We start from the raw sequence: 27,772 nt of genomic DNA, 5'->3' as shown, positions 1-27,772 counted from the left end.
ACCCTGAATTTTAACTTCCGTCATTATTTTACCAACGTATGAAGAAATCTTGTATCGCTGCCTCGCCCACTATTTATTCCTGTACGTTCTTGGTCTTACATTCATATTTTTTGCTCTTGTTTCTTATCATAGTGTACAGTACCAGTCTTGCTCTATGGCTTATATCTACTTTACTGAGAATTTCAAACATTTTGCACGATTTTTGATAGTGACCACTTTTTCTAGGTCGTCAGATCCTTTGAAAATGTCTCATTTTCCCTTAAGTTGCAGGTGCAACGTCAGAACTGCCTGATTTCTTTACCTTTCCGGGAGCCAAACTGATTGTCATTTAATAGATTCTCAATCTTCTTTTTCATTCTTCCATATATTATTTTTGTCAGAAACTTAGTCGCTAAGCTTACGGTGCCATAGTTCTTGAATACATTTGCCTTGATGGTTTCAGGATCGTGTGGCTCATGTTCCTCCTAAAGTTTGCTGGTATGTTTCTAGTGTCATAGAATCTAGACACCAAGAGTTGTTTGTTTACGCAAGGTTTTAGAAACTCTGAAGATATATTATCGTCCTTACTGCCGTATGTGATCGTAAATCCTCGAATACTCTGTTAAACTCTGTAATACTGGATTTTCTACATTTTCTAAACAGACTTCCAGTTCGTCCTTCTATTACGTCATCAGACAGTTCCTCGTTGCCTGCTTCACTCGACTCTTTCTGTATGTCCACTCTTTCATCTGCGTTTAGCAGCAGAATTCATTTTGAACTTGTCATATTGACAGCTTTGCTATTGAGTCCAGCGAAAGTTGACGTTTCTGTATGCTAAATCTGTCGTCCCTACCATCATGTTTTTTTTCGATTTCTCAATATTTTTCCTGCAAATATTTTACATCAGTTTTCCTTTGCTTCAAGTTAATATACTTTCTAACTGGCTTATAACGTTATATTCCCATCTTTGCCTGAATGTTTTTGTATTTCATTCTTTCGTTGATCAACTGAAGTATTTCTTCTATTAGCCAAGATTTATTCGTTACTACCTCCCTTATACCTTCATATGGGCTTTAGAAAGTAAATTACACGTGTCGTCCCACCCTGAGACATTTCCACAGCATTGTCAAAAAATATCACACGTTTTGGGATTCCTGTAGACACAGTGCTGCAGGGGTAAGGATAAAGGTGTATCACAGCGTGGGAGGGAAATAGCGTGACAACTGGAAACTACTTCAGAGTTGTAGCAAGCAGGACACTACGATTTATGTGGGTTTACCGTTTGAATCGCACGTAGACTCACTCTGAAATTATGGCGGTAGGGGGACCAAATGTAATGTTGCGTCTAGTTGTAATGAAATGGTACCAACAAATTGACCGGGAGATGCTAATCGGTAAGTCCAGATATTGCGCCATTTGATTTTCGTATTTTCGGCCATCTGTTAGAACATCTTGGGGGAGGGGAGAGGGAGGGATGGGTGGGAATAGGGGGAAGAGTTGTTGACGTTCACACAGAGGTTCTCTAATGGCTCCGTTACCAACGCGCTGATTTCTGTTGTCAATCAACTCAGTAATTGGTAGGGCATTCCGACTGTTGTGTACAGAGACTTCGTGTCTGTAATGGAACAGTAGTGCCATGTCTCTGTGTCACTTTGGATTGTAGGGCATGATTCAGTAAAAGTTCCTTGGCCTGCCTTAATAATGTGTAACTTACTTTTTGAAGTTCTTTAGTGTATTTGTCCGTCCAACTTCTGTATGTGTCCTTTCCATATTGCAGAATGTTTTAGCTGAACTGCAGTATCTAAAACCTCGCAGAACTTCAAATACATGAGTTCTTAGTAATTTTATAGCTCACTTCTTTACGCGTTCTCTTAAACTTCAGCCAACTCATCACTAAATTATGTTGTAAGCCTGTTCCTTTTCCTGTGTTGTCCTTACAATCCAGTATCTAATTTTACAATTTCTGTCTCACCACGATGTAATCAAGCTGATATCTCCACGTGTTCCAGGTATTTTCCCAGCATACCTCTTCCACTCTATTTATTTGCTATTACCAACTGGAATTTACTGCGTAACTCAGTCGTTACCCTCTCCCATTCTAACAAATGGGTCCTTTCTCTTCCACAGCGTTAGTTCCTCAGGATTAGTAGATTTTCTTTTCCATTTACACACTGAGTTACCTATTGAGCATCCTCTTTCACTGTCCTTCTCTCCTCATATTCTGCCTGTGACATTGGCATCTATACCTGATATATTGTTGCTTGAGTTGGTTTGCTATTGATTCTGATAAGTATAATCCTGTCACTAAACCGCTTTCAATGATCCACTCTTTATCTGGCCATCTTATCCATTAGGAATACTATTCCATTTTCCGCTATTGTTAACATTATTCTATATTCATCTGATCTGAAAGCTGCGTCTCTTTTCCGTTTTCACTTCAATGACGCCTACACTGAAAACTTTTAGATTTTGTATTTTCTTTACCACATTCAGACTTTAGAAACTCCACGTCCTTCCTTGTAGAATATTAAGATTTCGTTGGCTATTAAATATTTTCGTCGCACTGGAGGCCATGAACCTCTGCCCGTTGCTCCACACTCTTTGCAAGGCCGTTGGCAGAATGCGGGTATCTTCTGTTACTGGACGCCTTCCGCCGCTATTGATGATTATTTTGTTTTTAATTAAGCAGTGTCTGGGACTAATGCCTGATTCCAGGACGTTTTGATTGGCATTCAAAAACGCTATACCTAGGCTACTATTATATATGGCCAAAGTTAGTAATCCATAAGCTTAAAGTCGGGTGAACGGCCGGCCATACATCTAGTTTGGCGAATAAGTCTCCAACAACGTAGCTCCAACAATCTTCTCTTCGCCTGTTACACTTTCTAGTGTCAGAAAGCGTACTGCTGGTTGACATTTATGTGTAACTTCATAACTATAGATGTTCTGTCAATAACAACGGTACATTGCCAGATGAATACTTGGCTACAATTTCATCCTTATTTCGATATGGGTAACACGTCGGCACAGATTAATCAGGAATGTTCGTGATATGTGCACTATTTAACGGGCCGGTGCAGTATAATTCTACTTTATATGAATGAGGGGATAATACCAGTATGAGTGATATAGCACTGAAGCAGGGTGTGGATACTGTAATTGCTGTCTTCTTATGCGGTGTGTGGTTATTAGCGAATACTGCTTTCATTCAACGCAGTTATCGAGATTCTGAGGATTATTTTGCCTTTTCTCACTAAGAGCAGTCGTTACTTTATTGGTGTGCATGCAAAACGTCTTCCAAGTCAGTTATGACGTTTTTAAAAGGACACTGACAAATTATCTTATTATATCCGTTTCTGAATCTCGTCATTGTTATTCATTCTAGCAATATACAATTCTTTAAATTAACGCATGCCGGTTTCTAAGCTCAAACGTTTCCCATTTCCGTCACGAATGCTACAATTCCTTTGACGTCCACTTCTTTGGGAATTTATGTAAGCTTAGTAACAACAACTCTCAGTAAGTATCATGCAACGAAACAAATTATTTAATCAGTAAAGTATTTTCCTTAGTGCATGACTGGTTATGCAATGCTACCATTAGAATGTACAGCTGCGTGGAAATATTATTCCTAGTCCTATGTCATTGAAGACAGTGTTACTATATATTAAAGATACAGATCAAAACATACAAATAGTGGCACTGTGTTTCATCACACAAAACGAACCAACATTGTGTAACGCGGCTATAAATTGTACAGCTCCTCGGTAATATTTTTCAAATAGAAAAACTTATATAGGGCTAGCTCATACACGTATTTACAATGTCGGAAAGTAACATAATATATTCAGACGACCATGTGCATTACATTCAAAATAGAATCCCCAGAAGTTGCTCGTCGCATAGCAAGCGAACCAAACGACAATCGTGTAAGAAAGTAAGCTATTCAGAAAATATTTTCGAGAAACAAGCATCGTGAAATAAGTGAACAAACAAATTTATGTAATTATAAGTAAATATGAGTAGTAACGACAGAGAAATCCTAAATTATTACTGAGTATATAATACGTTGGCGACTACGAATAGAGAGCCCATCACAAAAGTAGTCAAACTTTAAAATTTTTGTGGTAAGGTCTTATGGGACCAAACTAGTTAAGTCATCAGTCTCTAAGCTTACATACTACTTTATCTAACTTAGACTAACTTATGCCAAACACACACACACACACACACACACACACACACACACACACATACATACACACACACAAAATAGGGAGGAGTCGAATCTCCGACGGGGGAGCCGCCCGGACCGTGATAAGGTGCCCAAGACCGTGCGGCCACCCCCGCGGCTGTCAGAGGTTTGGGGCAATAGCCAGAGGGACAAAACGTTCTTGCTGATCGATACTGTAACTCCCAGTTACTGGGTGCTTGCAGCGGTCGTTTGGGAGAACCAAACGGTGCAGAGCCTGATAAGAAATCAGCTGATAAGAGGAGATCGCTGAAAGGGTGAATGATGTACGTACGGCAGCGTACATAAATTAAACTAATACAATAATAACAATGGTCTGCACAATTACAAACCACTGAATTACTGCAAAGAGCAGCTTTCACGATGATTGAGCGCCGGGGTCAGAACATTTGCTTAAAAAATAATACGACCTGCCACACACATGTCACGGACGACAAATTCAAGTCTAACTTGTTCCGGAATGGGCTATGTTAGGATGTTCCCCGGTTGTAGCGATAGATTCACACGAGGCAGCTGACGCTAGCACGACAGTGATAAGCAGACACATGAGAACGGCAGTGGGTTAAAGCAAAGTGAAACGTACATTTTCATGCTAAGGAAGTAACAATCAAAAGGTATGCTGTGGCCGTAATAGGTTAACAATCGATTTAAAAAAGTCACAACTGAACACATGTTGTTGTTATGGTCTTCAGTCTTGAGACTTGTTCGATGCAGCTCTCCATGCTACTCTATCCTGTGCAAGCTTCTTCATCTCCAGGTACCTACTGCAACCTACATCCTTCTGAATCTGCTTAGTGTATTCATCTCTTGGTCTCCCTCTACGATTTTTACCCTCCACGCTATCCTCCAATGCTAAATTTGTGATCCCTTGATGCCTCAGGATATGTCCTACCACTCGATCCCATCTTCTAATCAAGCTGTGCCACAAACTCCTCTTCTCCCCAATCCTATTCAATACCTCCTCATTAGTTACCTGATCTACCCACCTAATCTTCAACATTCTTCTGTAGCACCACATTTCGAAAGCTTCTATTATCTTCTTGTCCAAACTATTTATTGTCCATGTTTCACTTCCATACATGGCTACACTCCATAAAAATACTTTCAGAAACGACTTCCTGACACTTAAATCTATACTCGATATTAAAAAATTTCTCTTCTTCAGAAACGCTTTCCTTGGCATTGCCAGTCTACATTTTATATCCTCTCTACTTCGACCATCATCAGTTATTTTGCTCCCCAAATAGCTAAACTCCTTTACTACTTCAAGTGTCTCATTTCCTAATCTAATTCCCTCATCACCCGATTTAATTCGACTACATTCCATTATCCTAGTTTTACTTTTGTTGATGTTCATTTTATATCCTCCTTTCAAGACACTGTCCATTACGTTCAACTACTCTTCCAAGTCCTTTGCTGTCTCTGACAGAATTACAATGTCATGAGCGAACCTCAAAGTTTTTATTTCTTCTCCATGGATTTTAATACCTACTCCAAATTTTTCTTTTGGTTCCTTTACTGCTTACTCAATATACAGATGGAATAACATCGGGGAGAGGCTACAACCGTGTCTCACTCCTCTCCCAACCACTGCTTCTCTTTCATGCCCCTCAACTCTTATAACTGCCATCTGGTTTCTGTACAAATTGTAAATAGCCTTTCGCTCCCTGTATTTTACCCCTGCCAGCTTCAGAATTTGAAAGAGAGTATTACAGTCAATTACAATGTCATGAGCGAACCTCAACATTTTTATTTCTTCACCCTGGATTTTAATACCTACTCCGAATTTTTCTTTTGTTTCCTTCAACTGAACACATAGCGTAACCAATTATGTGATCAGTCTTACCTGAACCTATCAGCGGTAAGGTTAAGACGGCCAATCAGGGTAAGGAAGAAAAGTGCGGTATCAAACGTATAACGTGACGTAATTGATATTTAACAAGTGAAGTGTTACTTCAAATGATCTTATCTTTAAAGGAGTAAGCCAATTACAGACCATCATCGTTGACCTACTTACGTCATAATTATGTAATGTACCTCGACGTGTTCAGAATGCGTGGGAGAATTGAAGCATTGCTATGTCAACTACGTGGACAGCTAGGATCGTCTGTTTCGAAGCGTGATAGCCGGGACTAACCTCATTATGTTGTCAGGGAACATAGTAGATGAAAATTTACTGACGACCTTTGATAAGCTGCTTTCTCTAGTACGATAGGAAAGTCTTGTCCTTACGGAGGCGTAGGACCGGAATTCACTGAAGGGAAAAAGATAACAATGAGATGTTTACATATGAATTGCATCTGCATTTATGAGAAAGTGTGGGTGGAGTTAGAATTTAGCATGCTGGAAAGCGAAATGTGCTATCTTCTGCGTTTTCGTGGTTATATTTGTCGCAACGGGGTGTTCGATAGGCCATACGAGAACACTCGTCACACCCAACAGGGCAGACAATATTGCTCGTGAAGTCTCCTCCTCACTAAGGACGTGCACATCTTAACTCTAGTGGAGAATCTGGAACCTTACAGTTATGCCGATTGTCTAACAGGTGTTGCAATCGGAGACTGACAGATTGCGCTCTGAAAGTCACAGTTTCGACGGTAAATTTCTTACACATGGCGCTATGCAGGGCTGTTCAAGAAAAGTGTCGCACATTCGTACAGGGAGGAGTACTGCTGAAAGCTAGAAAATGAGTTCCGGTAATATGGAGATATGAAACAGTCTGTCCTCTCATTCGCATCTGTCTATTACTTAGAAGCAGACACTATAGCCGCATTTGGTTACCACGCATCCTGACACACCGTTCAGACCGTCTCCGCAGTGAACCAAGCACACTTTCCGAAGCACTTGGTTCCATTCGGAATACGTCACATGCACTGGCACACGCTCCTGTAACGTCCGCACATATTCGCGTTGGGTGTACATCAATTAATGTATTAATTTTTGTTAATGGTCCCCTAGCCAGATAATCAGCGTATTCAGGTTCGGTGAACGGAGAGGTCAGGGTATCTGATGTCGATGAGCAATTCAGCGCGCATGGCACGTTGCTACTGTCGCACGTACCGCAGAAAATGGGGTGATGTCCCGTCTCCTGTAATCCACAACCGATGTCTTTCGGCAGGGGTATCGCTTTTAGATAACGCATGTAATTCATCGCTCAGAAATCGGTGATACACAGCACCTGTTAATCTGCCTGATAAAGTGTATAGCCCTATGAATCTGTCACCGGTGACTCCTGACCGTATACTGATAAGCGATTTTGATGTCTCGTCTCCATTATTACTGGAGGATTTTCATCTAGCCATACGTGCATATTGTGCTAATTTATTGTGCTATCTTTTGTGATAGCCTGCTCCTCCAAATACTACACATTACTTGACACATGTAAAATTACCCTTTACTCAACAGGGTTTTGGTTTCCGGAAATACAATTATAAGAAGTTTTATTCTAGTTTTTACCAATACTACTTCCTGTAGAAGTATTTAACGCTTTTTAAGCGCATTGTATACGTCAAAGACAGCCGATTCTATAACAATTGTTGAAGAGAAATTCGCCTTCCGGTTCTCGAAAAACAAAGTTCGTGGAAGGCGGTATTCTTGAGGATGATATAACAGCGCATAAAGTAAGTCACAAACTCTCCTTGATTCTATAGATACTCCGTGGTTTAGAGCTGCGTCGAAAGGACATTCTTGTTCCTGCGTTGTTGCTGGTCGTACTGTTTTCTGCTGCGGTAGTGGTGGACGGTAACGAGTAACTCAGTATTGTTAAATTTACGACGTGACACGAATCATTTTCTAAAACAAGAGTCAGCAAAGGCTGATTTACTCGCTTATTCGAAGAGAGACGTCGAGTAACTCACATCCTCGTTAAAGAAAGAGCTCAGCTGTTTACTAATTTTCATTTCTCTTTTTATCAAAATATATTCCTCTACAAGCTACAGTACACACATAACGGAAGGTACTTTTCATAGTACTTAATCACTCCTCTTTATGCATCACACACAAATTATATGGAAGGAAAGTATGTAGCCCCCGTTAGAGTTCGAGTCTGTTACTTTATAACTAAGGTACTAGCGTTGATGCGATGGGACCAAAAGAATTGTGCTCCACTCTACCTATATTACTGGTTTACTGAGTATATTTCCTGAACTGCATTGATTTTCTACCGAGCGAGGTGACGTTGCAGTTAAGAAACTATACACTGAGGTGACAGGAGCCTTGGGATATCTCCTAATATCGTGTCCAACGAGCTTTTGCCTGGCGTAGTGGACGAGGAATCATCTCAACAAGTCGCTGGAAATGCAGAAATAATGATCTATGCTGCCTCCATTGCCAGACGTCGTTGCGAAGCTGTAGTCGGTGCAATGATATCCCATAAATGGTCGATGGGATTCTTGGTGGCTATCTGGGTGGCCAAATCATTCGCTCGAACTGCCCAGAATGTTCGTCAAACCAATTGTGAACCATTGTAGCACGTGACGTGGCGCATTTTCATCCATAAGGATTTCATCGTTCGTTGGGAATATGAAGTCCATGAATGACTGCAGATGGCCTCCGAGGAGTCGAATATGACCGCTGATCAGTTCAGTTGGACTAGAAGACTCAGCCCATTCCCTATAAACAGATTCCACACTCTTCACGGAGCCACCACCATCTTCCACAGTGCCTCCCTGACAACTTGGGCCTACGGGTCCGCGGCTACCATCAGCTCTTACCAGCTCTTACCAGCTCTTACCAGCTCTTACCAGCTCTTACCAGCTCTTACCAGCTCTTACCAGCTCACCAGGCCACGGTTTTCTAGTAGTCTAGGGTCCAAGCGGTATAATCGGGAGTCAGGGAGAGGCGCTGCAGACGATGTCGTGGTGGTAGCAAAGGCACTCGCGTGGGTCGTCTGCTGACATAGCCCATTAACACCAAATTTCGCAGCACTGTTCTAAAGGACACTTTCATCGTACGTCCCACGTTCATTTCTGAGATTGTTTCAAGCAGTGTTGCTTGTCTCTTAGCATTGACAACTCTACGTAAACGACGCTGATCACGGTCGTTACGTGAACGCTCTCGGCCACTGCTTTGTCCGTCGTGAGAGGCAATGCCTGAAATTTGGTATTCTTTGTACACTATTGACACTGTCGATTTGGGAATATTGATTTTCTTAACGATTTCCGAAGTGGAATGTAGCATGCGCCTAGCTCCATCTACTATTCCATGTTCAAAGTCTATTATTTCCTATCGTGCTGTCACAATCACGTCGGAGACCATTTCGCTTGAATCATCTGAGCATAATTGACATCTCCGCTAATACACAGCCCTTTTGTACCTTTTGGACGCGATACTACCGGCACCTGTATGCGTGCATATTACCAACCCACGACTTTTGTCACTTCATTTTATTTGGATGTGGGAGAGAAGTAGCACAAATTCATTTTCCGTCACGTATATTTAGATCTTATGGAGTTTCTATAAATTAATTTCCGCAAATACCAGGGAGTTCCTTTGGAAAGGATGCATCTGAATACCATTCCCGCCTTTGTCCTGTTCCCCATCTCTTATGATCTAGATCTTGTCTTCGGCGAAATGTAAATCCCAGTCTTCCTTCTTTGTTTTCCTTCTTGACCATTAATCTGGCATGAAGAGGCGCAAGGACCAACAAATTACTTACTCAGAAGTATTATTTTTGGATTCTCGGTTAATGGTCTAACACTGATCACATCTTGAATTGGAAAAGACATACAACAGATCTTCTCGAAAGGTTCAGTTCAGTAACGTTACATGATGTCATCGAAGGGAAACTCAGAGGAAACGACGGACGAGGAAGAAGAAGAATTCAATATCTGGACGACATGAAAGATGGAAGGAGATACAACATACTGAAGGAAGAAGCTGAAGAGACGGAACAGTGATGGTACCACTCAGTGTTTCGCTGATGAACTATACAAAGAACTAGTCATCAATCAAACGAAAAAAAATTGACGTTTGCAGCTTTGGCTGTTTCAGTGTCAACCGTACAAAGAACAAAATAGGGCATCTACCAAAGTAATTATAGCTGCTGAATAAAATGAACATTGTAATGAGCACGAACATGTTCCGTACTCATTACAATGTTCATCCTATTCAGCAGATTCTGTAATTCTTCTTCACTTTCACTGAGGATAACAATTTCATCAGCGAGTCTTATCACTGATGTATTTTCACCTTGAATTTTAACTCCACTTTGAACCTGCAACGAATAAAGACCCAGAAACCTTTGTTCACCTCCCTTCTGAATAAAGGAAGTAACGGAAAACGAAAATTTTAAAAAACTGAAATCAGCTATGGCTGGCGATCCTTGCTTGACAAATGAACTTCTGAACAGATAGTACCTTTAGATACTTGTGTTAAATTTATCACATTTTGTTGCAGATAAATATTTTTAAAAACTTTAATTATATATATGTAGCCAAGTTGTAACAGAGGAAATATATCTCATTTGGAAGCCTAGTAACACGGGCTACATCATTTTTGTCCCAAATACGATCCACAGAACACCAAAAAATAAATTAGTATATTAACAAATAAAACTATCGGAGTTGGTACAAACGGTATGTACTTAAAACTGATCGTGATTTGATATAAGACTAAATTAGTAATCTAGACCCAGCACGTAGAATACGCGTATTACATCGCCGAAATAAAAAAAATTCATTTAAATTGACTTTGTTTCAAATTTATCGTGGATTATCAGTGCCCAGCGGTGACTTCAGCAAAGTGTATGCTCGCAAAAGTGACTTCCGAGCTACAGCCATTCTCTGCTACAAAATATTACTTTGCTACAGAGACTATCACAACAGTGGGAGTCGCGTGAAGTACACATTTACCCAAAATCATTTACATATCAGGAGCAGGTCACCTAAAATATCTCTCCCATATTTTACCACGTTATATATTCCACTGACGCAAAAGTCAAGCAGTGAACCTCCGTGGAAATACATCACCACAGCCAGCAACTAGTAAACACATTTGTTACACGACATACTATCCGGTCGTATTAACGGTTGTGTCGACACAGACAAATCAAAGTTACAAACGTCTGCGTAAAAGCAAAAAGAAAACAACTTTATCAACATAGAGTTCCATTAAAATGTACCAAAGAGCTTGTTCATCAACTAGTTGATAGAATCAAGCACTTTAAATCCATCTTGACCAAAAAATAGATTCTTTCGGCAGATATAGGACAGCCTAAATCCTATCAGTGTAAGGATGTAATTAATATTGATAACTGCACACCACAATCCGCAGTCAGGTAACAAGATTCTTATCACGGACGAGCAGGAGGATAAATTGGTGGCTTTAGAAAGATGTCTACTCACATATATTCACTAACCCAATTCATCTTTACCATATTTCACTCATGGTGTTTATTTTACTAACGGCGCTATAATTACTTTGGTAGATGCCATATGTTGTTCTCTGTACTTTTGACAATGAAATAGCCAATGTGTCAAACTTCAATTTTTTTTCGTTTCATTGATGACTAGTTCTTTGTGTAGTTCATCAGCGAAACACTGAGTGGTACTATCACTGTTAAAGTATCCGAGTCATCAAACACACTGTTGTAGACCTACGAGCAGAACAAGGGAATCAGTATAGCATACGGAAACCATGCAGCAAACAAATATGTGCTATCACTTGATACGGATCTCAAATATGCATTGTTGTTACTACCCTTAATTTAGTTACCGGCGTCCAGCATTCAGATATACCTGTTCCACTACCTTCATTTTATGAAAGTGGACGTTCTTTGCTGACAATCTGTCCACCCCTCCTAGATAGCCTGTTATGTCGCGTGACTAAGGGTTTTGCGTACAGTCTGCGTTATTACTCGTGTCTACTTACGACTGCGGCTGTTCATTTTTCTCGCCTATTTGCTAAATCCTTGATAACTGTTTGACATTAACTATTTTGTTACTTAGTTATCTGCTTCTGCGGCTGTCCATTTACATGCTTACTATGTGTGGATCGGCCTGCACAAATTTATAGGTATCCTCGTACGTATGACCTACTGTAACAAGGTATATAACCTAAAATCACGTCAGTTGTTCACAGGGAAATAGCTAAACGTATATCACATGATTCTGTAACAGAGCATATATGATATTGATTCATTTCGTACCATAAACGAGTTCTTATTTCTCCCCTTTTTTCAAAATATTCTCATTGTTATTAGAAAAAATTGGTTCGTGCACTTAGCTAATAACGTATCAGACAGTAAATCTTCCAGAGCTATATTTTACTTCTTTATTTATTTGAGCATCCTTAACATAAATAAAATGTAGCTGTGGTACATTTATTTCCTGTAAAATTTATGTTTTCATGTTAAGGAAAAATATTCCGAACTTCGTAGTTGAATAAAGTGATATCTTCACTGCTTAGCGGTCCTTGAAATATTTGCTGCGGTTCGCATCATGTTAACCAGGGACACTTCCAGATCTATTCTTTTTTATTTTCTATTTTACACGTCTAGTTCCGTGGAACCAAATGGAGGAGCTAATCTCCAAGATCATGGAACGTGACGGTACATGAAATTACGACATAAAAGTAACAACAAACAAAATAAATTGTTTATGTAACCATAAAAAGAAAAGCCATAAGTTTATGTAAACGCAATCAACACCGTAACACAGGTATGAGCTGAATTTTTCAAGGAACTCCTCGACAGAACAGAGGGAGTGGCCCATGAAGTAACTATTCAGTTTCGATTTGAAAGCGCGTGGATTACTGCTAAGAGTTTTGAATTCTTGTGGTAGCTTATTGAAAATGGATGCAGCAGTACACTGCGCACCTCTCTGCACTATATTCAAGGAAGTGCGATCTAAACTCAGATTGGATTTCTGACTAGTATTAACTGTTGAGAGCTGCAAATTTTTGGGAATAAGCTGATACTGTTAATAAGAAACGACAGTAAACGACGTATATATTGAGAGGCCAATGTCAGAAAACCGAGACTAATGAACAGTGGTCGACAAGGCGTTCGTGAACTTACACACCTTATTGCTCGAACCGCCAGTTTCTGAGCCAAAAATATCCTTTGAGAATGGAAATAGTTACCGCAGAATATTATCCCATTCGTTATAAGCGAATGAAAATAAGCGAAGTAGACTACTTTTAGTGTCGAACTATTACTTACTTCAATACCGTTCGAACAGTAAAAATGGCAGCATTAAGTCTTCGAACAAGATCCTGATTGTCGGTTTTCCACGACGGTGTTTTATCTGAACACGAAGAAATAAGAACTGCTCACTTTCAATAATCTATACGCCCATTCTGTGGAATTAAAACGTCGGTTTTGTTGCATTTTGTGTTAGAAAGTCTAAAGGTTGACTCTGACTGTGAGTTACCGTTAGTTTATTTTCTACACACCATAAACGTATGTCATGAACAGCAACATTTGAAACAAAGGCAATGTTGCACACAACATCCGTTACTATCAAGCTAGAGTCATAAGAAAACAGAAATATTTTATAAATACCTGTAATATTAGAGGACATATCATTTATGGGAAATGAGGAACTGGAGTAGTTGCTGCACAGGTCCTTGTGGCACAACCCCTTTTGACTGTGCCCCAGTCAGACCCCACATCACAGCCAATCTCAACACTGTGATTACTGACCTTTTGGTGTCAGTTGTTCAAGTAAGAGGTGAACTAGTTGTGAGCTGCTATAATGGTAAAGCTTCTGGAGAAATATTTTGTGAGCAGAACAATCAAATGCCTTAGTTAAATAAAAAGAGATGTCTACCGTTCGAAACCTTTTGCTTAATCCATCCAGTACCTCACAGAGAAAAGATAATACAGCATTCTAAGAATATAAGCCACTTCTAAAACTGAACTGTACATTTAATAGCAAATTATGTGCAATAAAATGATCAATTATCCTTATACACATCGGCTTTCCAATAACTTCAACAAACACTGATGGCGTAGAAATAGGTGTAAAATTGTCTGCATTAACTCTTTCTCCATTCTTACAAAGTGGTTTTGCTACTACACTCCTGGAAATGGAAAAAAGAACACATTGACACCGGTGTGTCAGAGCCACCATAATTGCTCCGGACACTGCGAGAGGGCAGTACAAGCAATGATCACACGCACGGCACAGCGGACACACCAGGAACCGCGGTGTTGGCCGTCGAATGGCGCTAGCTGCGCAGCATTTGTGCACCGCCGCCGTCAGTGTCAGCCAGTTTGCCGTGGCATACGTAGCTCCATCGCAGTCTCATGCCGCGACAGTGTGGACGTGAACCGTATGTGCAGTTGACGGACTTTGAGCGAGGGCGTATAGTGGGCATGCAGGAGGCCGGGTGGACGTACCGCCGAATTGCTCAACACGTGGGGCGTGAGGTCTCCACAGTACATCGATGTTGTCGCTAGTGGTCGGCGGAAGGTGCACGTGCCCGTCGACCTGGGACCGGACCGCAGCGAACCACGGATGCACGCCAAGACCGTAGGAACCTACGCAGTGCCGTAGGGGACCGCACCGCCACTTCCCAGCAAATTAGGGACACTGTTGCTCCTGGGGTATCGGCGAGGACCATTCGCAACCGTCTCCATGAAGCTGGGCTACGGTCCCGCACACCGTTAAGCCGTCTTCCGCTCACGCCCCAACATCGTGCAGCCCGCCTCCAGTGGTGTCGCGACAGGCGTGAATGGAGAGACGAATGGAGACGTGTCGTCTTCAGCGATGAGAGTCGCTTCTGCCTTGGTGCCAATGATGGTCGTATGCGCGTACTAGTGCCGACATTGTGCATGCTCTGTTGCCTGTGTCTATGTGCCTGTGGTTCTGTCAGTGTGATCATATGATGTATCTGACCCCAGGAATGTGTCAATAAAGTTTCCCCTTCCTGGGACAATGAATTCACGGTGTTCTTATTTCAATTTCCAGGAGTGTATGTTAATCGTTCAGGAAACTGATCATTCTTAAAGGAAAAATTGCAAATATGGCTAAGTACGGGCCTAAGAAGTGCAGCACAGTACTTTATAATTCTGATAAGCATTCCAGCAATACTCAGAAAATGATTGCTGAACATCAGACTTAGCTGGCCGCGGTGGTATCGAGGTTCTAGACGCTCGGTCCGGAACCATGCAACTGCTACACTCGCAGGTTCGAATCCTGCCTTGGGCATGGATGTGTGTGATATCCTTAGGTTAGTTAGGTTTAAGTAGTTCTAAGTTCCAGGGGACTGATGACCACAGATGTTAAGACCCATAGTGCTCAGAGCCCCAAATATCAGACTTAACAGTAACAGAAATATTTTTACTACGAAGTGACATTATACCGTCGACCTTGTGCTGCTGACCAGACACTTCCTTCATAACTTACCATATGGTTTCAATCTCATCCTGTGAATTAGCTATTCTACTTCCATACCACATACTCTTTGCCTTCGGAATAACGTTTTCAAGCACTTTACAATGCTTTATGTAATTGCCTACGGTAGCTTGATTCTGACCACTTCTAACATTTTGCTATAATTCCCACTTTGTTGATATCCTTATCCCACTAGTCAGCCATCCAAGCTGCCTTTTACTGCTAGTACCCTGTTTAGAACGCTCTATGGAAAACAACTTTCAAAGAGCTTCAAAAATGTGTTAAAGAAAGCATTATATTTGTCATTTATGTTATCAGCGCTATAAGCATCCTGCCACTCTTCTTCCTTAACGAGGTTTAAAAACTCTCTACTGAAGTTGGATCAGCTTTCCTACATAGATTGTAATTATATAAAAATTTGTTTTAGTGTTAAAATTGGTGCGTCATGATTTGAAAGACCATTCTCCCTTTCACTATTAGAACGCCCATCTAGGAATGACGAATGCATAAAAATATTGTCTATGGCTGTGTTAATGTTTCCCAGTAACCAGGTTGGAAAAAACAGAGTCTGCACCAGGTCACATGAATTTAGATTTTCCAACATCCTTTTCCTTGCACAGACACACACAAAATTAATACTGAAGTCTGCACATATAACTAATTTTTGATACTTCTTATAACGTGAACCAAGAACCCTCTCTAGCTTGAGCAGAAATGTTCTGAAGTCAGAGTTTGGGGACCTATAAATAACAACAGTTAATAGTCTAGTTTCCCCAAATTCGAGTGACCCTGCACAACATTCAAATATCTCCTCTGAGAGTGACCTCCTCTGAAAGTGACACCTCTGTTTAAGGGACTTCCTTTAAGCCGATATACCTATCAGCTGACTTCAATCTAAAAAAGGTGCAGCTTTAACTCCAACTACTGCAGGAACTTTTCCTGAGTAATCCCACCACCGCCCACCATCTATGCAGATAGAAAAAGTCTTTTCCTCTTTCAGTTGCTAAATATCGCTTAGAATACGCACAGGTAAGCATTAAGTGACATCAAGAACAGTATTCAGTACTTACGTTTGAAGTATTCAAATCTTTCTTCCTTGTTATTGGACTATTTCCGTAGTAGAAACCACGAGCCATTTCGGCAATTGTGTTTTGATTGAATTCCACGTTGTCACGAATATCAGGGCCAATAATACCAACAAAGTTCTTATTAAAGTTCGCCAAGCTTTCGTTTGTTGATAAAGAACCACCTGCAGCAGCTGTAACATAAAAATCTGTCAATTAAATGAAGTATTATGTTGCGCTTCGCGGAAAATACATTAACAGATAATGTACAATATTAGACAAAAGCTGTTTACATTGGCAAAGTACTTCACCGTATAACACTCATATGTTAGAGAATTAGCATAGTGAATCAGTAGAGTCACATGATTCTACACCTATTCTGAGAGCAAGAAAATTTACGGTAGACTGTTGTGAGTAAGCATTACCGTTGTGGGTACTTTAAAAGTCCCTGTTATTAATAAGCTTGTAACGTATCTCCCCCAAGGCGGTGCCGTCGGGTTGTCAGATGAGTTGGTAAGTGACAAGAATTTATATTTGGATAACACTTAAATGTGGATTAATTGCGGAGCGATAGACAAACGGACTCATAGAAAGAGGAACAAGTGTTAGACTAGTTTTGAGTCACTAGCATGCAAGGACACAGATACCATCTCAAATTGGAATCACCTTTGCTGGTGGACTACATTTCCCGAAATCCTTCCAATGAATCTCCGTCTGGCATCTGCCTTACATCCGATTTCTTTTAAGTAATCGATCAACTTTAAATTGCTCCTAGATATTTTATGGATGTGACTAACTGAATGAGTGTTGTACAAGCATGTAACTATTAGCTGTAGTCGAGCACGCTTTGCTGTGGATCAGTCTGCTTAAATGGAAAAGAAAGATAAGAGAAAGCACACATTCGTAATATTCCTGGGAAATGGATACACGCCCTAATCTCCTTCTTTCCACTGTGTCTGCCCATCTCTACCTCCCCCTTTCTTCATCCATGTCCTCCTCCTCCCTCCTCCTCTCTCTGTCCATCACCTCCTCCCCTCTCTCTGTTCATCATCTCCTTCCACTCTCTCTGTCCATCTCCTTGTCCCCCCTTTCTCCCTGTCGATCTCCTTCTTCCCGTTTTCTATGTTCTCTTCCTCCTACCCCCTCCCTCTGTGACTATTTCTTCTTCCCCCTCTCTCTGACACTGAGCCGTGTTTATTGTTATTGCAAATTCGTATTCTGTACAGTATTATAGTCATAAATCAGTAAGACCTAAATGCCACTTTCCTATTTGCTATCAACGTTCAACTATGCAGAGTGAGTCACTAACTACTGCCACAAAGAATAGCTCCGAAACTATCTGAAACGTTTGTGGGACAAAAGTTGCATGGGACTACGGGGGCCATAATATACTTTGTTTCTTTGTTGCTAGGTGGGGTCGCTTCAGAAATATGAATGTCAGCTTCGGTTTTTTTAAACGGGATACTATAGTTTGGTACTTAATTTCTGGTAGCGGCTATCGAGACAAATCCAATGATATGTAACAGTAAGGTCTTTAAGGTCAACGAAGGTCTGTCACAAAGATGGCATGAACGTCCATGTACAGAAGGTGTTCGAAGTGACGACCATTGGTATCAGTGGGGTGCTGCAATCTTTTTATCATGAACTGAGTGGTATTCTTTATCACATCGGCACTTACCGAAGCCCGTGCACTGACAATTCTCTCTCGTATATCTTCAAGTATGGTCGTGTAGACGGAACGACTTTATGAACATGTCTTTTACGAATCCCCACAAGAAAAAAATCCAGAGGCGTCAAGTCTGGCGAACGAGCCACCCACGACACACTTCCTCCGCGTAGAATCCATCGATTTGGGAATTTTCTCTGCAACTCATTTCTAGCCGTCAGCGAAAAACGTGCTGAATGCCCATCATGTTGATACCACATTCTGTTCCTTGTTCCTAAAGGTTTTTCTTCCAGTAACAGACCTAGCGTTTCTTCCAGGAATTTGGTGCACTTCCTACCATTAAGATTTGCTTCGATGAAATAGGGACCTATAATTCTGTCCTCCAGAACCCCACACCATACATCACCGACCACGGTTTTTTGTGTGAAACTTTCCGCAGCCAACATGGATCTTCAGTTGCGCAATAATGTATATTATACAAATTAATATTTCCATGGTTCGTGAATGTAGGCTCGTCAGTAGATAAAATCAAATTAATAAATGTGTCATCCTTCTGAATCCAAAGTTGCGCCAATCGGCAGAATTCATACAATCCGCACCAGTTAATTCTCGGTGTAGACTGATATGGTAAGGATGATGTTTATGGCGATGCAGAACAGGAACAACACTGCTCTGGTTCGCGCCAGGTCCCCTTGCGATCCGACGAGAACTGACACGAGCAACAACCTCCGATTCGTCGTCAGTAACTTTCCTTTGCCGGATTCGTTTCCGATGCGCTAAACATCCAGTTGTTCCAAATTTATCACACACGTACTTAAATGTACGACGCGTACGGCGAGTACGTTGAGGATATCTTTCAGTGTACAAGTCTCTAGCTCTCACCGAATTTCTTTGGTATTCTCCGTAAATCAGAAGCACATCGACTTGTTCTTCGAAGGAAGACGTCATTCACATTCGCTTGGTTCGACGATGCTAGTCTTACCGTTCCTATTAGTGTTGTATTGCGAAACCGTGGAATGGTGTTTACATGTCAATGGTACATTAGATGGGTACGCCGTATTCGGCGAGGAGTCAACGGCCTTGCTGCAGTGGTAACACCGGTTCCCGTCAGATCATCGAGGTTAAGCGCTGTGGGGTTGGGCTAGCAATTGAATGGGTGACCATCGGGACTGCCTAGCGCTGTTAGCTAGCGGGGTGCACTCAGCCCTTGTGAGGAAAACTTAGGAGCTACTTGATTAAGAAGTACCACCCCCGGTCTCGGAAACTGACGTACGACCGGGAGAGCGGTGTGCTGACCACATGCCTCTCCATATCCGCTTCCAGTGACGCCTATGAGCTGAGGGTGACACGGCGGCCGGTCAGTACCGTTGGTCCTTCGTGGCCTGTTAGGGAGAACTTTAGTTATATATAATAATTAGGAACCTAAAACACTCCCTTATAAGAATTCAACGTTGTGTCAAAATTTCATTGTTGGGCGGTTACCCGATTGCACAACAAGCACTATAAGCAGTGTCATCCACAAAATATCAGGCAGTATGCGGACAGAGTGAATGAAAGGGGACTGACCACATAAAACTAATCACACGTAAGTCAGATGCAGGACACATCTAGTGGAGGAATTCTCAGAAAATGTAGTTCACCCACAAAGGAGATAGTTTAGAAAATCCTCTTTTGACCAATTCCTGGAATGTTGCTCGTCAGTATGAGGTCCACTGCAGATAATCCAGAAGATCCAAAGAAGAGCAGCGCGTTTTGTCGCAGGTCCATCTAACTATGCTAAAGCGTCACGGAGATGGTTAACTAATTCCAATGGCAGACGCTGCAAGAGATGCGTCCCGCACCACGGTGTGTTCACTTTTAAAGTACCGAGAGAGTAAATTCCTCGAAGATCCAGTGAATATGTTGCTTCTTTCTACGGACATCTCGCGAAAATGTCATAAAGGTAAAATTAGAGTTATTCAAGGTCACAAGGACGTTTACCGAATATTTTTTCCCGCCAACTATTCACGACACGAACAGGTAAAGGGTGATGTGACAGACATACGCCAAGCACTCTGCGCCACACACCGTTTAAGATGACTTAAGGAGTGTAGACTGAGATGTACAAGGTAACGGCAGTGCACAAGTTCAATTCAGTTGCTGTTGCTCGATAACAGTACTGCCGCTGGCTTCTGTAGTCGGTGGTCGATGGAGAGATTGGTCATCAAATTCCGTTGTTGTTTGATGAAGCAGTTGCATTTATTGGGGTACTGGAATCTACTATACAATGTGTGTCAATGTTCTGGAAATTCTCATTAGTTACACGAAGAATCTCCATGTGATGTAAAAACAAAAGCGGGATGTGCAACTGGTGCAACTCGATTTCTAGGACCGATCTTTTCCCACCACATTGTAGCTTCAGAGACACGTATCGAAAATATATTCAAACTTTTTTGTTCAAAGAACTAAGATCTGACATAAAGACCAACAGTCATTTAATTCACGTCAATGAAAGAGCACACATTGTGCGACATAAACTAATAAACCTGTGACGGTGCTGATGGTCTTATTGTCTAGGGAATGATAACTATCATTAGTTACTGTAGCTTTAATTAATAACAACAAATAAATTATTTCTCAAAATTTGTTGGAAATTTGTGGTTAGGTACTATTGGACCAAACTGCTGAGGTCATCGGTCCCTAGTTTTGCACACTACTTAATGTAACTTAAACTAACTTACGCTGAGGACAATACACACACCCATGCCCGAGTAAGGAATCGAATCTCCGACGGGAGGAGCCACGCAAACCGTGACAAGGCACCCCAGACTGCGCGGCTACCCCGGTCAGCATTAGGTCTGAAGTATTAATGAGATTTAAATAACTTTAGGCTGAATGTAGGTGCAGCACTCTAAAGTTTCCAAACTACGAAGTGTTGAAGTTCAATAAGACAGTTTATCTTCGTTTATCACATATGCTAGACACAGACTGGTGGCTAAACTCACCTACGAATTTAAGCAGATGGTAAATAGCTACAACAACCAATATTGTGGTTAGCAAATATACTACACAATTAAAATAACTCGAAAGCACAGCAAATGTTCATAGCTCAAATTGTTCATAGTGAAATCAACACTAACACAATAAAATACTAGTCTGATAGACACAGGATATTGGGAACGTAATCTCGATCAGCGTTCAAATAAGAAGGGCCCCCACTAACAAACTAAGTCACACTCAGAGCAAATAACTGCAAGAGCGATCCAATTAACTACCGAAAAATACATGTTCCACTGAACTACTGGCAGAATAAAACAGTCTCAACCACTGCGGAATTCACTATTTTCAAACCGAACTATCGCTGAATCTTTTCCACAAATCGTGACCTTTATCGAAGAAAGCTTTTAAGTCTTAAAAACAAGTGGCTAGAGCATCATCCAAACTAACATAGATCTTGCAGCTATAACTGAATGCAGAACAGCCCTCCTGAGCTAAAATGACCATCACGGTTTAGGAGTACAGTTCACCTTTCTCTGGAAATTCCCAGGATCTATATCACTTAACGAATTAAAGCTATCACTAGCCTTATCAGCAATTCTTTATGCAATAATGCAACCTTATATGTGGCAGCGCCATTAGGTACCTGCTAAAAATCTGTATAAAATGACATATCACACTTGATAGTTTGTGCGCAAATTAAAGTTAAACAAATTGATATTTAAACTACAATGATCAAATTCAATTTATGCTATCTATGCCTTGAATAACTGTTGTACAAACAAGTATGGCATCTCTTCTTCACAGGAATTGACTTATTATTTTCACTACTGCAATCAGAATTAGTGCACCTCGAAAGTAAATGACGTCACTGACGTTTAGGTACACGTTCCAACGGAAACTGCCCTACTGTTGTGGTTTATAAAATACGCTGATTTTATCGAATGAAACACGTTTGCTGTTACCTTTCACTGTTTGTTTGTACCCACATGTATTACTGCGACATGTTTGTGTTGTGTTACGACTTTCTGGTAACCTGTAGCTTTGTCTCCAGTGGTCATAGGCTCATTTTTTTTATCGTAACGCGTCACGTGTAAAAGTAATGTCATGTGACTAAGGCCTCCCGTCGGGTAGACCGTTCGCCGGTTGCAAGTCTTTCGATTTGACGCCACTTCTGTGACTTGGGCGTCGATGGGGATGAAAATATGATGATTAGGACAACACAATACCCAGTCCCTGAGCGGAGTAAATCTCCGACTCAGCCGGGAATCGAACCCTGGTCCTTAGGATTGACATTTGTCACGCTCACCACTCAGCTACCGGGGACAGACTACGGTCATATGTAGAGTGTCTTACTTTGTATACGAAAATGGTGTCTGGAAACCATCTTTCTTCACAAAGTAGGAAAATTTACATGTGATGGGTTAGAAGAGAGAAATGAGACTGTAACCACTGCAGATAGTGTTGCATGTTACCGCAAAGTCGTAACACAACACATACATATCATACTACCACACGTAAATCCACTTGATGATGGAGGTTTAAACCTTCGAAACGTCTTGTGGTTATAAATAAGCAGTGACTGGTAACAGCAAACTTGTTGTTTCGTTCGATATCAACAACAGTCACGGAAAAGTTAATTCTGATTTTGGTCAAATGTCCAATTAAAATCTTGCTCGCAGGGTAATTAAGTAAGTAATAGTACACCTAACTAATTAAGTCGCTCCACACTGGAAGGTAGATCTCTTTTCTGCAATTAAAATTACTTACTTGTTGTTTCGTTCGATATCAACAACAGTCACGGAAAAGTTAATTCTGATTTTGGTCAAATGTCCAATTAAAATCTTGCTCGCAGGGTAATTAAGTAAGTAATAGTACACCTAACTAATTAAGTCGCTTCACACTGGAAGGTAGATCTCTTTTCTGCAATTAAAATTACGATAGTTATTAATTATTTACCAAATTTACAGCCAGCCTCGGTGGCCGAGTGGTTCTAGGTGTTTCAGTCGGGAACCGCGCGCTTGCTACGGTTGCAGGTTCGAATCCTGCCTTGGCCATGGATGTATTTGATGTCCTTAGGTTAGTTCAGTTTAAGTAGTTCTAAGTTCTGGGGGACTGCTGACCTCACATAGTGCTCAGAGCCATTTAAACCATTTTTTGTTTTACTAAATTTCCGTTAGAAAAACCTTACGGTCACTGTCATTTCTTTCACAGATCATTTCCACAGTATATGTATATGCCCGTTAATTCATCCTTTTCTACTCTTGTAAAGATGTATCGTACTTTACTGTAATTACAATACTGCATGTGCACAAACATTTACATAGGTATTCATCCCTTTGTGACCTCAGCCGGGTGGAGATGACATCACATTCGGGTAGCGTACAGGTCTGACAGTTCCGCATAGACTTACTGAAGCTGCTCCATGGGCCATCACGTCCCCCAGCCATCCGGAAGAGGCGTGCCAATCATACCCGTGCGCCACGGCACATGTAATTCAAACGCCGCACTAGACCAAAACTAATCACTTCAGCGCAGTTTGTGGTACATTATGTCAGAATTGTCTATGCGTCTGTGACACTATTCGGAGGAGATTTTTGTGTTGGGAACTATTGTTAATAGCTCCCTAATAATAGTATGAATATATTGTTCGTCTATGTATCAGAAGTTATGGTTTTGTGTAAAACGATCGGTCCAGCAAATAATGCTGCTCAACACAACCCTATTACCAGGTCGTGGGAAAGCTGCTGAGGAGTCTCAGAACTACAGCGCCGATCATTCTGCATGTTCGTGTATCCCGAAAAACGCAGTCAGCTCCTATGATCCTTCAGCCTGCTATATAGCATGTGACCAAGAGCAGTGCGAACATGTACAGTTTCCTGCAGTATGGTTTCGCGCAGAGAAATACTTACTGGAAGAAACCTATACCCCCTGCAGTTAGCACATGTAAAACAACAAATGGCTGGATGAACAGGTCACACAAATGAATGTAAGTAAAAAACACGAACATATCATTATAAACAGAAATAGCTAGATAAGAAGCAAACCGCCAACAATCAATACAAATCTCATATGAAAATATATATAATTAAATAATTTTATGTGTATGGACCACTGAAGATGCCTGACAGGAATAAGCGAAACATGTCTAGCACTCAAGAGTAAATTTCAGCTGCAAAAAAATGGAAACTTTCTTATCCTTAGAAAAAAAAAACACAACTGAAGTTACTTCCGTAACATTTCCGTGATGACTGAAACTACCGCTAACAAGTCTAGTAGCACGCTTCAGAATTGCTTTGATGTCTTCCTTTAATCCTAAGCACACGAGTAGTGCTCAAGATTGGGTCGCACTAGTTTTCTATACGGCGTTTCCTTTACAGCTGAGCTACACATTCCCAAAATTCTGCCAATAGAAAAAAGTGGACAATTCGCCTTCCCTACTACCGACCTGACTGCAGTATTAATCTCACCAATCAACTGTTACGACGGGTCAATACACGAAGATTGATTAGCATTCTTTGAACGTGCAGCGTCATATTTGTAATACGTGTTTACTCACTACACCATTAGTGCACGACAGCGAAATAATATTAGGAAGAAATCAAGTCAAGATGTCATTTTTAAGCACTCAGCACTATTTTTACCAAAATATAAGACTGCTAAATATTTCGTGCTTGTCGTAACTTCATTTCTGTCGATTTCTCCGTTTAAATTCTCCTCAGCTTCCCACCGACAAGCGTTTCTGTGTCCATCACACTGCTTTGAAGATCCTCTGGTGGTCAGCTGAGATCTGAGGATAATGCTCTGAATCAAAATGTTCTTACTTATCTCTAAGACGGCCTGTTTAATATTGAACGTCTCCTGATCGTTGTAAATGACGCGTACTAGGGACTGACTTTAAGACAATTCACATTTTATTAGTGTTACGGATTTCTCGGATGGTATTCAGCGTGCTCATGAACTTTTAATCTCGAATTCTCGAAGACGCTTGAAAAGCGTATCGTATCTTTTCATCTAACAAGTAAGTACATAAAACGATCTACGAAAGCTGAACAAAACTGTGATACGTTGGATGTACCCTAGCCCCCTTTAGTGCAACGGAGTAAACTAAGTTATGTGTAGCAAGTGCAGGAAGTGGCTTCACATTACCAGAAACAAAGAAGTTGCCCTCCTTGGAGTTGACTCCCGTAATGTACGGTACGTGCTGGAATTGGCCTTTGAGCAGCAGAAGGGAGGGTTCTTCGGTCAGGAAAGCTCCGTCGTGGATGGGCTCCACGCTCGGAACGAACACAAACGTGAAGAGACTCGCATTGTCCTGCAAAAAACAACGCATCACAAAAGCACTGTAAGATATTACACGTTTTCAAGTCCTCGACAATTGTGATGCAAGAACTATATCTTTCAATGTAGGCCTAGTTTTGGCGTGTGGTATTTAAGTTTCTCACTAAAAGTTAAAAGAGTTGTAAATAGTGAACACTGATCAGAAAAACTGTGTGCTAACACTTTGTGGAACGTTAAATTTGTTATTCTTTTCAGTCTAGAGTATACTTAGCGAAATACAGCCTAGGAAAGTCATGTTTTTGTGAATTTAATTAACTTTATCTTACCAATTGGACGTTGAATCTGTGACGTCAGGAAAGCAGATGCTTAGAATAAATGCCGCAATTTGTCGCTTTATAATGCTTCGTTTCTTTTTTCTTTTTTAAAATTTTATACTATATTTTGTGTTTTATACCAGGTGGTACTGTGGTTTAAGTTTAGAGTCTTTGGATCCTAGTAAAAATGTTCTAACTCACGTGTCCGATTCCAGAGACAGCTAAAATTTTAAATGAAACTGATCAGCAATGGAAGTCTAAGACATCCGTTTTAAGAAGTCACCCTCATTCCAGCAACGAACTCGTCAAAGAGCAGAGGTTTGGCGCACATTCTTGTGACTGGGGTGGGAAACTACCACATTAAAGGTGAAAATATCAGCGATGAAAAACAGTATGGGGATGCAAAAGACAATGGAAACCACTGCACTAAATGTACGTGATCTGAAACCACAGCAGGCGAGGCCTGTAATCGAAGAAGTTACATGATGATCTTTCATTGGCGAAAAATTTCAGAATTGTTCCCATCTGGAAATGAGGGAAGGGTTTACCAACGGGAAGGTTCCCATGATAAAAAGACTGAAAAACGAACGAAAAAGTATTTTCGAGTAGAAAGGTAGCGTGAGAAGTATGAATGTGGTAAGTAAGCCAGAAAATATTAAAAAGGCTCAATCTAGATAGAGAGACGGTCAACAAAATGAAATGGAAAGAAGATAAAGGTTTTTGGTCACTACGTCAGACAATAACATCTATGGTGCTTCTGGGATCAGCATATATGAAAACTGCAGGGGAAGACAGAGGTTCTAATATACCTAACAGATAATCGAAGACTTTGAGTTTAAGAGGTCGACAAAGGAAAGTAATTCCAGGCGAACTATATCAAAACAGTCTGAAACAAGATATAAAACAGAAAATGTAACGACGGGGTAATATACTCGATGGGATCCTGGCAGTGGTGAAAACAGCTTTACATCGATCTCATCGCTTTATGCCCATATGAAAGAATGTGATAGCATTCTCTTACTGCCATGATCTTTAAATCCTGAAGTTATGAATATGGCACAGTAAACTACTAAATTACCCACCATCGCTGGAAACACAGCGCTTATATCCGTTAATGGTAGCACATCATGGTACACAAATCAACATAATGTGTCATTCTTTACGTCAGTTGCACACCTTAGATTTCAATTATAACACAGATTCATGTAAAGAAATTCGTACTCTTAAATCATTAGATCACAATGATGCGTATAATCCCTCCACAACAAACAAATTGCTTGAACAAATGCAAAGTCAAGTGAGTGAACAAACATCAGCACTGCTTTCTTCAAAAGAATTACCATAATCTGTTTGCTTCTCGTTTGTCAACAAGATATCATATGAGTTTGGAAAATATCCTTTCACACCAATAAATAGGTAAAAAATAAAAGGATGTGTGGTAATAAAATGACTGGCCAATGATATAAAAGTTCTGATATGTGTATGCCCACTGTTGCTGCTTTTTTGTAGGACGTATGGGTAGAAAGTTTTCCATCCGCTATAGAGAACTTGTGCATGTCCTCCGCCTTAAGAACTAGAACAAAACCGGCTTGGTTTCGCGCGTGGTACATCGTGAGTGTTCTACTGCCACTATTAATTATAAACTTTCTGTCATACGTGTTACTTCTAAAGGTCTTAAGTTGGATCTTCATGAAAATTTGAGACTTACACTTGAATATCAGCGTAATGTCTTAAAGCCCCTCTGACTTCACTGGACCAGTACCAGTCTTTTTCTTCCAAATTTTAAAGGCATCTTGAAATAGTAAATGATGACATAATATACACTCTCATAGAACTTGATGATATTTTACAGTCAGCTCCTTGTTCTGCCTAGCCGTAATCACTGTAAATGTGTAATGTTG

At 40.8% G+C, this 27,772-nt stretch overlaps 1 protein-coding gene across 1 annotated transcript in view; it reads right to left on the bottom strand.

Annotated features, from left to right (window-relative positions):
* LOC126320863 (cholinesterase 1-like) overlaps positions 1–27,772 on the bottom strand; it is a 119,088-nt gene that overhangs the window by 17,243 nt on the left and 74,073 nt on the right. Inside the window, exons 7-8 of the mRNA XM_049994127.1 lie at positions 25,426–25,591; positions 16,641–16,828 (exon numbers count right to left, since the gene is read on the bottom strand). Of these exons, the coding sequence (XP_049850084.1) occupies positions 16,641–16,828; positions 25,426–25,591 (354 nt within the window). The remainder of the gene's footprint in view (positions 1–16,640; positions 16,829–25,425; positions 25,592–27,772) is intronic.

The sequence above is a fragment of the Schistocerca gregaria genome, chromosome 2, assembly GCF_023897955.1.
Source record: "Schistocerca gregaria isolate iqSchGreg1 chromosome 2, iqSchGreg1.2, whole genome shotgun sequence".
NCBI lineage: Eukaryota > Metazoa > Arthropoda > Insecta > Orthoptera > Acrididae > Schistocerca > Schistocerca gregaria.
Note: the sequence above shows the minus strand (reverse complement) of the source record. Positions and strands in the feature narration are given on the sequence as shown.